Source organism: Oncorhynchus gorbuscha, linkage group LG13, assembly GCF_021184085.1.
Source record: "Oncorhynchus gorbuscha isolate QuinsamMale2020 ecotype Even-year linkage group LG13, OgorEven_v1.0, whole genome shotgun sequence".
NCBI lineage: Eukaryota > Metazoa > Chordata > Actinopteri > Salmoniformes > Salmonidae > Oncorhynchus > Oncorhynchus gorbuscha.
The window spans coordinates 26,583,332-26,597,587 of record NC_060185.1 but is presented as its reverse complement, the minus strand read 5'-3'; the positions used below and the strand labels follow the sequence as shown (position 1 = coordinate 26,597,587).

At 43.4% G+C, this 14,256-nt stretch overlaps 1 protein-coding gene across 1 annotated transcript in view; it reads right to left on the bottom strand.

Moving 5' to 3' along the window:
• Positions 1-3,202: 3,202 nt before the first annotated feature.
• The window catches only part of LOC123992637 (seizure protein 6 homolog), a 182,175-nt gene continuing 171,121 nt past the window's right edge, over positions 3,203-14,256 (bottom strand). Inside the window, exons 10-18 of the mRNA XM_046293954.1 lie at positions 11,484-11,680; positions 10,069-10,263; positions 9,223-9,414; positions 6,311-6,502; positions 6,144-6,182; positions 5,856-5,964; positions 5,376-5,481; positions 4,903-4,911; positions 3,203-4,203 (exon numbers count right to left, since the gene is read on the bottom strand). Of these exons, the coding sequence (XP_046149910.1) occupies positions 4,174-4,203; positions 4,903-4,911; positions 5,376-5,481; positions 5,856-5,964; positions 6,144-6,182; positions 6,311-6,502; positions 9,223-9,414; positions 10,069-10,263; positions 11,484-11,680 (1,069 nt within the window). The 3' untranslated portion in view covers positions 3,203-4,173. The remainder of the gene's footprint in view (positions 4,204-4,902; positions 4,912-5,375; positions 5,482-5,855; positions 5,965-6,143; positions 6,183-6,310; positions 6,503-9,222; positions 9,415-10,068; positions 10,264-11,483; positions 11,681-14,256) is intronic.

Sequence of the window (14,256 nt, the reverse complement as noted above, 5' to 3'; positions counted from 1 at the left end):
TTTGCCCAACCTGCCGTCTGACAGCAGTATTATTCATTTTATTTCGTTAACGCCGCCATTTGCTATTAGGCTACAACATTTGTTTGAATGAGGACAGATAGTACTGTACATAATGTTGTCTTTTTTGGGGAGTATTTGTCAGGATATTTTACCATAAGCACTTTTTGTCCAGTCCCACCCCATTTTAGTAAACCGGATGCCAGTGTGTCTTGTCTGCTCTTTTGTCAAATGTTTTATCTATAACGATGCTTCCTCGCCTAACTATTTGGTTAGAAGTGGCAGTTCAGTGGCAGAGGAAACGGTGGGACAAGACAAAACTGGATCAACATTCTGTTTATTTTCTCACAGATCAGGAAACCACTAATAGCAATACAGGTTTCTGTGCCCCCCAAAATAATTTGTTACGAACAGAGTCCACAACATTTTCTAGACTTGACTCATTCTCAATCTTTCAAGTTGAACCGCTCCCTGGTTGCAGTATTTTTGCTGACCAGTAGATGGTGCTGGTGCACATGACAAGACAATAGTGTGAGCCACAAGTATACAGCGAGTCACAGTTTCCCCAGCAGTTATTAATATAGATGTGCCAGTTATTCCCAATCGCTGTCTATTACAAATGTCTGCTGATATCAGAAAATGTTAGACTATTGTTCATACATAAATTACCTGGCTATAGATGGTACCAGACCACAGTGCATGTTGATGGTCTTGTCTACACTGGTAATCTTACGCAGGGTTGGTATAAGGGCCTATAGGGGCAAATATAATGTATAGGGAACAGTATACATTTATGTAGCCTATACGGGAAGACCACCTCTTCAACACTACACTGGGCGTAAGTCTGTTACACTGAACTACACACTAGTACACTACACCGGGCGTAAGTCTGTTACACTCTGAACTACACACTAGTACACTACACCGGGTGTAAGTCTGTTACACTCTGAACTACACACTAGTACACTACACCGGGTGTAAGTCTGTTACACTCTGAACTACACACTAGTACACTACACCGGACACGAGTCTGCTACAGCTCCAACCCCAAACCCAAACCCTCTACACCAGAGCTGCCCAACCCTCTTGCTGGAGATCTACTGTCCTGTAGGTTTTCAGTTCAACCCTAATTTAGCGTATCTGATTTAGCTAGTCAAGGTCTTGTTGAGCAGCTAATTAGTATAATCAGGTGTGTTAAATTAGGGTTGGACTGAAAACCAACAGGACAGTAGATTTCCAGGAAGAGGGTTGGGCAGCCCTGCTCTACACTGTCAGAGGAAGCTCCATTCATGTATACTTTACTTACTTTGACTCATTAAGGAGCATAGGTCATCTGACAAAAACTTCCTCCAGCACTGCTAAAGCTAACTCTCTCTCCTCTGCTCTCATCCTTCTAGACCTATCGGCTGCCTTCGATACTGTGAACCATCAGATCCTCCTCTCCACCCTCTCCGAGTTGGGCATCTCCGGCGCGGCCCACGCTTGGATTGCGTCCTACCTGACAGGTCGCTCCTACCAGGTGGCGTGGCGAGAATCTGTCTCCTCACCACGCGCTCTCACCACTGGAGTTCCCCAGGGCTCTGTTCTAGGCCCTCTCCTATTCTCGCTATACACCAAGTCACTTGGCTCTGTCATAACCTCACATGGTCTCTCCTATCATTGCTATGCAGACGACACACAATTAATCTTCTCCTTTCCCCCTTCTGATGACCAGGTGGCGAATCGCATCTCTGCATGTCTGGCAGACATATCAGTGTGGATGACGGATCACCACCTCAAGCTGAACCTCGGCAAGACGGAGCTGCTCTTCCTCCCGGGGAAGGACTGCCCGTTCCATGATCTCGCCATCACGGTTGACAACTCCATTGTGTTCTCCTCCCAGAGCGCTAAGAACCTTGGCGTGATCCTGGACAACGCCCTGTCGTTCTCAACTAACATCAAGGCGGTGGCCCGTTCCTGTAGGTTCATGCTCTACAACATCCGCAGAGTACGACCCTGCCTCACACAGGAAGCGGCGCAGGTCCTAATCCAGGCACTTGTCATCTCCCGTCTGGATTACTGCAACTCGCTGTTGGCTGGGCTCCCTGCCTGTGCCATTAAACCCCTACAACTCATCCAGAACGCCGCAGCCCGACTGGTGTTCAACCTTCCCAAGTTCTCTCACGTCACCCCACTCCACCGCTCTCTCCACTGGCTTCCAGTTGAAGCTCGCATCCGCTACAAGACCATGGTGCTTGCCTACGGAGCTGTGAGGGGAACGGCACCTCAGTACCTCCAGGCTCTGATCAGGCCCTACACCCAAACAAGGGCACTGCGTTCATCCACCGCTGGCCTGCTCTCCTCCCTACCACTGAGGAAGTACAGTTCCCGCTCAGCCCAGTCAAAACTGTTCGGTGCTCTGGCCCCCCAATGGTGGAACAAACTCCCTCACGACGCCAGGACAGCGGAGTCAATCACCACCTTCCGGAGATACCTGAAACCCCACCTCTTTAAGGAATACCTAGGATAGGATAAGTAATCCTTCTCACCCCCCCCCTTTAAGATTTAGATGCACTATTGTAAAGTGACTGTTCCACTGGATGCCATAAGGTGAATGCACCAATTTGTAAGTCGCTCTGGATAAGAGCGTCTGCTAAATGACTTAAATGTAAATGTAAAATGTAAATGTGTGCTCTGTTATGCTGTTTTCTCAACTTCTTTCAAGGAAGTTCTTGCTTCTTTCAGCTCTGCTTTATTCATGTATACTTATCATGGCAATTCAGATGAACGACTCAGAGGGAAAAACGGTAAACTGCATCTTGAAGTGAACCAGTAATCCTTAATAAATGAATGAATAGGATTGTGTCAAAACACATTCTGAATAGTAACTTTATTTAGGATGTGTTTTGTTCATGAAGTTGGTTAATCAGTATATATAGAAAGCATCAAAACTAGATTATATAATTATAATATTGTCATCATATCTGTTTGTATGAATAAATATTAAAATGTGACAATGATAAAAATAGAGTTTGAATGGTGATGCATTCTCCTACAGAATCAGCTACATTATTTTTGGCAAATACATTGCATCAGTTTTTGAGAATTCCCCAATCCACAAAACTGGCTTCTTAAGCTTAACCTTCCCAGGTTTTCATCACAAAACAAATGGCACTAGAACTTACATACACTTTGCCACAGACTTGTCAGATGTTTGCCAATCCAATATCATTAATGAATACCTTTTAATCAGCATTTTGAAGACATACATACAATTGTGAACAAAAACATGAATGAGAAGAAACATTTTCTTTGCATTACTATATCTCTATTTTATGATCCATATGAAATCAACAATGTAATAATCTAAACTGAACCAATGACGTATCAGAAATACACATGTTATGAACATAGCTTAAAAAGGGCCTTTAATTTAAGGCACATTCTGATGTTTTTAATCATGTGAGGTTGCATTAAAAAAAGAGGTGTGTTTACATGTTTTTGAGAGGGTCATCTTTGCAATTTGGAGATACTGTACAAAAAAATGAAAATATGTTTCAATTGTCCAGTGTATTTGAAAGCTTTAAGAGTCCATCAAGTTATTGTGATATCCCTCCAATCATCACTTGAATAATCTAGCTCTATTGTGATATCCCTCCAATCATCACTTGAATAATCTAGCTCTATTGTGATATCCCTCCAATCATCACTTGAATAATCTAGCTCTATTGTGATATCCCTCCAATCATCACTTGAATAATCTAGCTCTATTGTGATTTGCCTTCTCTCAAAATAAAAATAACCTACAAGCTGTGTGAAAAACTTATCCTGTTGTATTTACACATTGTATTTTTCGGACTACATACATTTTTCGGACTAGATACAGCATTTCCCATTTGTGAGGTTCCACATTGGACTGACGTCTTTAGGGTTTGGTCATATCAGGATACAAACTGTACAAACACTGCTGTTAGGCCATTGCTGTTGAAGCTCTACAAAAATAATCATGTTTTCAAGTCTTTGCAGTGATGGCCAATTTCCACTGTGGACTGGGCAGAGATGTGTTCAGCAGACAGAGGAAACGGTGGAGGCAAGTAAAGAGCGGTGTGTTATAGGACAGTGGAGTGTAGACAAAATTCCACTAGGCAAACCGGCTTGAGACCAGACCTCTCAATGCTGAAACACATAGTCGTGCCTCTAGATGGAAACCTCATACTCTCTTGTGTCCTGTGAAATGAGGACAGAGTTCTGAATTAGGAACAAGCTTGTACACAAGAAGGTATAGGGAGACTGAGAAGTACAGTAGACCGTATTTCTACTATGATCACAAACGCCATTCCTCTTTTTGTGAACGAGCCATGTGATAGCAGACATCTGTTTGTAGACTATGATAGGGAGATCACAGAGATACAATTTGTGTGTGGAGGTGGTCAGCCCAAACTGTGAGGCTTTTCCATGTTCTCCTGGGAAGAGACAATGACTTTGAATGTTCTATACACACCATTCACATACATCCAGTATATATTTATTTATATTCCAGACTCTGACATTGCTCATTCTGATATGTCTTAATTTCTTGTTCGTTCTAGTAATTGTTTTCACTTTTAGATTGTGTGTGTATTGTATATTATTGCTAGATATTGTTGGAGCAAGAAACATAAGCATTTCGCTGCACCTGCGATAACATCTGTAAAACTGTGTATGCGACCAATAAACTTTGATTATATTTTTTAGTTGATTTGAGAGGTTTTCCCCTCTCCTCCTGACCCATTTTTAAATGTACTCAACCTACTGTGGGCTTTAGGTTAATAAGCTCGCACTGTGTAATAGGTTCAGGCTGCAGAATCAGTGTGGAATTGATGAAGACTGACTGACAGACACACTGGAGGCTTAATAAGCAGGTTGTAGCGTAGCGCTTGGGCTCACCTCGTTGTTCTTCAGGAGTGCAGTCAAGGAAGTACAGAGAAAGAGACAGACAGATAGACAGACAGACAGACAAACAATCATTATTTATAGCATGAAAGCATCAGACCTGGGTAAAATATTTGACATCTTTCAAATACTGTTTGAACCCATGTCTGAAAACCATGTCATAGCACTCTGTCAAATATTGTCAAATTAACTAGTTAACCTTTTGTCTGTATCAGGTGTAATGAAATGGCCTTTATCAATGACTGAAGGTGAATGGAGTATAGCTTTACACCCCTCATCCTATTTCTATAACATCACTTAACGGGAATTAAGTGAATGAATGAACCTGCAATACGTCAAACCAGATGGTGCTTTAAGTGCATCATCTCAGACACAAATGACAGTTCCTGAATTCAACCTTTTTGGGGGCTTATTAATTCCAACAGGCATCTTAAAGAACCAGTGAATATCTCTATAACATAACGTACTGTAGTCTCTGTTTCGTAGAGGGAGTTGTCGAAGGTAGACTCTCCTGGGATGTGGTCATATGGTAAGGAGGTGGACATGGGAAGACACATAGGCTTCCCCTGAACCCTAGAGAACACAGACATAGTGTCATAAGGGCAGCATAGTATACTTACAACATTATTACAGAAGCTGTTCGGTCTATAGCTATTGGTTAGACTCAGTGCTTGACTTGGGCAAAAGTTCACCGGTGCGGAGTACCGGCACCTGAAATGTTCTACTGCTTCAGCTTCTGTTCTTCTTATAGAATATTAGTTTAAAAGCATTGTGGAGCTCCTACACCTAAATATAAACAGTACCGGCACCCAAAACGAGTACCAGAACCTATTTCAGTCCAAGTCAAACACTGGTTAGACTACTACAGTAAGTACTATGGATGATGATAGCTTTCATACTTTCAAAGTATTGTGTTTATCTATATAAAGTATGCATACTAGCCCTACTTAGAGAAGTAAAGGTAGATTCCGATGATGAAGACCATGATGAGGGCCACTGGTATAAAGACTGTTAGAGCTATGTTGGATCCCTCCATGCTGTAGTCGGCACTGGCAACTGGTGGTAGAGGAATCAACAGGGACACACTCAACTGCTATGATAACCAAAAGATGCATTCTTCAATGTAGCACACTTGTATTTGCTGTGAAGTATTGTATTTCGTTTTATTATTAGGTCTTGATTTATTAATTTGAATGATGATCTAACATTTACTGTGCAAATATGACGACACTTACTGTCTAACCTGCGTTCATTTATAAACTCCATTGAGGAGGCTGTAAATAAATGAAAAACATCAGACCACAGATGTTAAAACATACAGACATATATAGTTCATCATGAACTACTGTGAACTAAGTCTGTGTGAACTACACAAAGGAGAGTACATGTCCGCAGTTCCTACCTCTACAGACAGGGGGCAGGCTGCTCCACTGTGAAGGGTGTCCAGGGACACAGCGGAGGACAGGCTCCCCTAGCAACTCATGGCCTCTAAGGCAGGAGAAGCGCAGCGTCTCCCCGGCCTGATAGAGAGGCTTCTCTGAGATCTGGGTGCTGTATGACGGGGTGCCAGGGTTCCTGCAAGGCTCATAGTTCACTGTTGAGAAAGGAGAGGACAGGACACACACACACACACACACACACACACACACACACACACACACACACACACACACACACACACACACACACACACACACACACACACACACACACACACACACACACACACACACACACACACACAGGCATCATATCATCTAGTAAAACTGCCAATCTAGCTAGTATATAACGTTCTGAGTAGTATATAACGTTCTGAGTAGTATATAACGTTCTGAGTAGTATATAACGTTCTGAGAACCATGTGTTTCTTAGAGCTTGGTGAGAGCGTGGTTGTCCTATGGTTATACAACCTTCCCACAATATTCTGGGAATGGTGCAGGACACCCAGTTTGCACATAACTTTCTGAAAACCAGGTGGAAATGTATGTATTTCAGCATAGCTTTTCCTCATGGTTCTATTTAAAGTAATGTTCTCAGAACGTTAAGAAACAACTTTCTTCTGTGGGACTTTCAGTACTTCAGCACAACATTTTCTACAGGTTTCCTCATGGTTCTATTTAAAGTATGTTCTCAGAACGTTAAGAGAATGTTAAAGGTGCAATATCCAGAAATCGCACGGCCAATTCCTGGTTGTTAAAATTCTAATATTTTGCATAATTTCAGTTTTTGTGACAAAACAAGCAATGTATCGTGTAGAGAATCATCGTACCATCTAAACAGCTGTGAAATATATTTTCAATTACCAAAAATACTGTATTTTCAGTTGTTTGAAGCAGGTGTACAAAATCAAAAGTAAAATATGCAAAATCAATGTAACTTTTTGGGGGCGACCTGACCAAATGTATATAGAAATGTGAGTTATAGATCTGTCATTCCCATTGGAAGTATGTCTAAAAGCGGTAGATCAGTTCTATGTGCGCTATTTCTATGCTTTTACATTTTTGTATTTAACCTGTTTTTAACTTCCCATTCTTAAGTTTCATTTTTGCATTTACTTTAGGTTTTGTACACCAGCTTCAAACAACTGCAAATACAGTTGGTACAATGATTCTCTACACTCTGAGGGCTTGTTTTGTCACATAAACTGAAATTAGGCAAATTATTCTAATTTTAGCAACCAGTAAATGGCGCTGCAATTCCTGCATATTGCACTTTTAATGAAGTACTTGTTTCCTTTGAAATGGGGTCTGTTTGAATAGACTAAAATTAACAGCTTTGTATTTATTTAGAATTTTTATTTTTATTTAACCTTTATTTAACTAGTCAAGTCAGTTAAGAACAAATTCTTGTATAAGTAAAATAAAACATGGCATGCTGGCTCCATCCTGGTGACGAGGTACTAATTCCATGGATAGAGAACAGAAGATCATAGGTTTGAATCTCACTGACACCATGCCAATACATTTTCTTGCATGATTAATGCTTAAAGGGACTGATAGAAATGTACAGAATGGTTATCTGGAGGAAAATGTTTTTTCAATTTCAGTATTTTTTACATCTAGTCCAGGGGACGATCATGTACTTTGTAATTGATGAAATTTCAATATTTCTCAGTGTTTTAGTATTAGTTGCTTATTAGGCTACATATCGATGTGTGCTCGATGCTGCCCCTCATCTCTGATTCTCCCCTGGGCGCGCAATATCAATTATGCCTATAGGCTATTTAGTGTGGTCTCAATCAAATGATCCATAGTCTATAGGCTATGAAGTGCATGCTCAGAGAAGTACAGAGCAAAGCCGTATTTGTAAGATTGCTGCACAGCTTGCGCACAGACTAGCCTATAGCCTATGTTCTGTTAAGTTTGAGAAGGAGAGCGCGAAGGCCGGAGGTCAACTTTGATAGCTTCCTACTACCATAATTGATTTGAATAAAAACAATGTTTCTTGCCCAAGATGTAACAGCCCTTCACTGACACGGTGGTAGGCTAAGTTAGGGGGTAGGCTAAGTAAGACTCAAATTGAGGGGGTATGAGAGGGTATGCCATAGGCCTACCTTTTTATTTAATATAGATAATGGCAAACTTTGCTTGGGAAGTAATCTAATTCTGTCACTATCAACTGATTAAGCTATTAACTTTCTGTACAATAGTAGATGTTTAAACTAAGACAACTTTTAGGGAAATAATTGTATCCTGCGAACCCTCAACCTTCTAGCTCGCAGCCCTGTTTTCTTTTTTATTTATTTAACCTTTATTTAACTAGACAAGTCAGTTAAAAACAAATTCTTATTTACAATGACAGCCTACCCCGGCCAAACCCGGACGGCGCTGGGCAAATTGTTCTCCGCCCTATTGGACTCCCAATCACGGACGGTTGTGATACAGCCTGGAATCAAACCAGGATCTGTAGTGAAGCCTCTAGCACTGAGATGCAGTGCCTTAGATCGCTGCGCCACTCGGGAGCCCATCAAAATGTCCACTATCAAAATTCCTGCGTTGACATGTAATGCTTACAGGATGAAGAACCGTTTATAAAACTGCAAATAAGATAATAAAACCTCCCGGGAAAACTTTTAGGGAACCATAGCAAAACGTTCTCAGAATCTCCCTGCAACCTAAAATGTATGTTCCCAGAACGGGCAAAATTTCCACTTCCATTCTCAGAATGTTTAAAAAACATTCTGTTTTACCAACGTCATTCCCAGAACCAATGGGAAACCAAAAATGTTCCCACAACGCACAAGGAACCATGTGCTAGCTGGGAAGTGTGTATGATGGAGACGTGTTATCAGGCTTAAGTCCAGGGGGTACATACAGACACATTTGGGTAGCCTCTCACTCCACTTAGGTCCGGAGGAGCCGTGGTTGTAGCAGGAGAGCAGGCTGTTTCCAGAGAGGGTGTAGCCCTTGTTGCAGATGTACTGGACTGTGGAGCCTACAGTGAAACGCGGGCCGGACATCACCTTGCGACTGTGCTCCACAGTACCTGGGTCGGCACAAAACAGCACTGGCACACAGACAGACAGACAGACAGACAGACAGACAGACAGACAGACAGACAGACAGACAGACAGACAGACAGACAGACAGACAGACAGACAGACAGACAGACAGACAGACAGACAGACAGACAGACAGACAGACAGACAGACAGACAGACAGACAGACAGACAGACAGACAGACAAAACAGACAGACAGTTACTCAGACAGCAGTGATTTGACAGACAGACAGACTGGATAAGACAGACAGTCTGCTAAATGACTTAAATGTAAATGTAAATGTAAAATACAATTTCATTTTATTATATTATTAGTATTTGTCACTGCTTATTTGTGGTTATCCGATGCGGCCAGAGTGGTGCCCTTTTCTAAGTAAACCCTTCAGACACATAAACCCACCGAGCTGGAGAATAAAGAGATCATCTCTGTGTCTCAGTCTCTCACAGCAGCAAACCACAAACCCAATCCTAGGCCCAGTAGGATAGGGGTCAGTGTGGTAATAATGTTTATGTGATAGACGTCCAAATGAGGCTCCAAACCCCTGTGTCCTGTTACCGGTCAGTGATGCCGTGCCTGTCACTGTGTGGGACGGGATCAGAACCAAGGACACTCTGTCACACTATCCTGTATGCAGGTGTGTGTGTGTGTGTGTGTATTCACCTCTCTCACAGCTGGGCAGGTCTCCGCTCCAGGTCAGGTCCCACTGGCACATGAGCAGCTCTGTGCCCACCAGCTGGAAGCCTGGGTAGCACTGGTAGGTGACCACTGTGCCATGGACCAGCTCAGGGTGGGAGGTGCTCTTCCATCCGTTGGTGATCTCTGGGAGCTCCGGACACGTGTCGTTACGAGGTACCTCTGTATCCACGAAGGAGGGAGAGAGAAAGAGAGCGAGAGAAAAAAGGCAACTACTTTACAGAGCGCATAGAGCTGGAGTGGTGTGGTTTTGCATTCAAATGAATTAACCTCTGGACAGACTCAATAGAGGACATCCATTTTGTTGGAATTTCAATCTAGTGTGAAAAGTATCACGCATGGGGAACTCTATCTGCTAGGCAGCATGGTTGTCCCTGTTCTAGCCACAGCAGAAGCCAGAGAGGGCAGGGCACCCTGCAGATGAGGCTAATGTAGACAAACACACGCAGTAATTGTGTTTGGGCCTCTGACGGGCACAATACCAGACAGCTGCACCACTTGGCTGGGCCTTGCTTTCCCTCTCAGTTAGAGGCATGAACAGACTACAAAACCACCTCTCTCTCTCTCTCCCCACCCCCCTCTCTCTTTCACTCACTCTTCTCTTCTCTTCTCTCTCTCTCCCTGCCTCTCTCTCTCTCTCTCTCTCTCTCTCTCTCTCTCTCTCTCTCTCTCTCTCTCTCTCTCTCTCTCTCTCTCTCTCTCTCTCTCTCTCGTTTCTCTCTCTCTCCACCCCCTCTCTCTCCTCTCCCTCCCCTCTCTCTCTCTCCCTTCCTCTTCTCTCTTTCACTCACTCTTCTCTCTCTCCCCACCCCCTCGCTCTCCTCCCTCTCCCTCTCCCTCTCTCTCTCTCTCCTGCCTCTCTCTCTCTCTCTCTCTCTCTCTCTCTCTCTCTCTCTCTCTCTCTCTCTCTCTCTCTCTCTCTCTCTCTCTCTCTTCTCTCTCTCTCTCCTCCCCACCCCCTCTCTCTCCTCCCCCCTCCCCTCTCTCTCTCTCCCTGCCTCTCTCTCTCTCTCTCTCTCTCTCTCTCTCTCTCTCTCTCTCTCTCTCTCTCTCTCTCTCTCTCTCTCTCTCTCTCTCCCTCTCTCCCCACCCCCTCTCTCTCTTCCCCCTCCCCTCTCTCTCTCTCCCTTCCTCTTCTCTCTTTCACTCACTCTTCTCTCTCTCTCGCTGCATCTTATCAGATGTCTGCTTTATGGGTTGGCTCCGCTCTGGTTTCGTGACGACCGTGCTGATGGAAGGGGCCCCTCTGAACATGGAAGAGTGACTCCTCCTCCTGAACCCTCTAGAACTCTCCTCCTCCTTACTCATCTCCCCTCTTCACTGGCCATCTATCTCTTCAACTCTCTGTTCACAGACTCTCGTAACTCACTCCGGGGTCTTACCAAAGAAGTGCACCACAAAGCCGTTGCCGTAGCCGTAGATGTTGGTTGCCGGGTCAGACTGGAACTGGATGGTGACATCGGCCATGGAGGTGTAGATTTTGAAGTGTGGCCGTGAGCCACCGTACTGGCCCAGCACCGTAGCAGTCAGGTCATCTCCATCATAGAATGTCAGCAGGTCGTTCTTCCCTATATTGAGGCTGGAGCACCAAGAAGGAAAATGTATTTCACCGTGCACAATGAATTGGCCTTCACGCACACTCTTTCATTTACTTTGGAGCACCATAGCTCTACTGACAAGAAAGTAGAGCTATGTGTTAATTTGTCGCTTAATTTTTTTTTACTATTGTTTTAAATGTGTCACCTGAGACAGAGCCCTCTCCTTAAGCACCAGGACAGGATGTGAAGTAGGGAGGAAATGACTCTCCGCCAGAATAGGGAAGTGACAAGTTACTCTTTCCTGTCTCTAATTAATCACAAATGGTTCCAGATAAAACTCATTACAAGGCAAGCAATTGTACTATTAATCACTTTGGAGTTTAATAGAAAACAAATTCAGAAAAATTTGGCAATAAAGACAGTTGGTGCTGTAATGTGTCAGTAGTGTATTGTATGACATGAATAACAGAGTGTAAAAAATGTCTGTCAACTTGTCAACTTGTTTACACTCTGTGAACGGAGTTCAGTTTCAAGACATTAAAGATATGATGCACACACGTCTTGGCGAAGATCAGGTGTTTCAGACTAAAGAAATATCTGCACAGCTTAGCCTACCCACTGGGCCCAGACATCAATTCAACAACTATTCCACTTTGGTTAAATATCATTGAAATGATGTGGAAACTATGTTGATTCAGCCAGTGTGTGCCTAGTGGATATTTTCTGTGTGCCCAGTGGATATTTTCTGTATGCCCAGTGGATATTTTCTGTGTGCCCAGTGGATATTTTCTGTGTGCCCAGTGGATATTTTCTGTATGCCCAGTGGATATTTTCTGTGCCCAGTGGATATTTTCTGTGTGCCAGTGGATATTTTCTGTGTGCCCAGTGGATATTTTCTGTGTGCCCAGTGGATATTTTCTGTGTGCCCAGTGGATATTTTCTGTGTGCCCAGTGGATATTTTCTGTGTGCCCAGTGGATATTTTCTGTGTGCCCAGTGGATATTTTCTGTGTGCCCAGTGGATATTTTCTGTGTGCCCAGTGGATATTTTCTGTGTGCCCAGTGGATATTTTCTGCCGATGCATCTGTATTGCAACTCTAGAAAAAGCTACATCTGCAGTAATTCATTGACTATTGAAAATGCATCTCACCTCAACAGAGTGGGACAGATTGAGAAATGGTATCAGCTTGCATAGAATGAGTTGTGATCGAGTTAAACAAGCCTTTGCATAGCTGTGCTGCCATATCTACAGAGAAAATCAATCATGCTTTCTATTGTGTGGCAGTGATTTGATTTAGTGTCATTCAAACACAGGCTCAGATTGACTCGGCTCACAGGCCCACATGCCTGCCACCATGTTCCTTCACAATGCATTATCTCAGACAACTCCTCATCTGTACCCACATTTGCTTTTCTCCACCACTGAGAGAACTTGACATTTATGTCCAGTACAAGTTTCAAACTAGTTTGAGCAAAATTATTACCCCTCAATACAAATCACAATTAGACTAAACACAGTCATTTGGGTGTCATGATGGCTCCCCAATGGTCATTAGACCATTCTCCTTTTAGACCATTCTCCTTTTATCTCACCACTGCACCTCTTAGTTCCCAAACCTGAATGAACGTTCTGATGGAAGATCCTGTTTCTAGTTCTCTCCTCTCTGGCTTGTGAGATCTTGGCTGGACGGGGATCCAGATGCACTGCCCTTCACTCCGACTCAACTCTCAGTGCTAGGCTAACATACAGTATCCAGACTAGCACGCTCAGAGTCAACACACTTATCAGCAATACTTGTGATGGAATAAGCCAATGAGTTCTCCTGCCAACTTCCAGCCCTGGGAGACAAACCTAATCAAGATAAGTGCTATAACTAATATTTGATGCATCGATGCATAAAATATCCTGTCGCTCTTTTCACTAAATTCTCACCAAAGGCAAAGCACACTTTAATGGAAGCTAATATGGAACTACCAGAATCACTGTCTATCATTCAAATCCTATTTAATTGCAAACTATTTCAGTATGTGTGTGTATGTGAATGTATGCATGCACATTAACTAGAACTGCCGAAGGTCACATGCATGCGTGTTTGTGTGCAGGTGTTTATTCAGAATGTGTATTTCTGATAATCAAAGTTCATCAAGGCAGAGGCACAGCCTATTCTCATTCCCATACACTCCTAAACACTATTTAGGTGTTGGACCCCTCCGTCAACATCTGCAGCGTCTGAACTTAGGCTGCTGAACTACACCCCAGGTGTATCATCCTCCACACCTGCATGTTGTTCACAACCCCATCTCCTGCACCTGAGCTCTTAACGAGCGCCTAGCTAGTACTCCTAGTTGGTCGGGATTTACCAGTCGTCATTGGTAGTTCCCCTGGATGAGTGTCCCAGCCGTCATTAGGGCCCCTGGTCCTGTGTGATTGTGGGAGCGGTGAACAGGACACTGGGCCGTGATGAATGACTATAGAGGAATGAGATTGTTCTCATTATCGTGGTAAAGTGTTCCTAAACCCTGGCAACGAGCTTTAGGAAAGACACACTGTGCAATGGTGTTTCAGAATGCTGGCGTGACTAGTAGGCCAAGAGGGAGGCATCAGGCATGGTATATG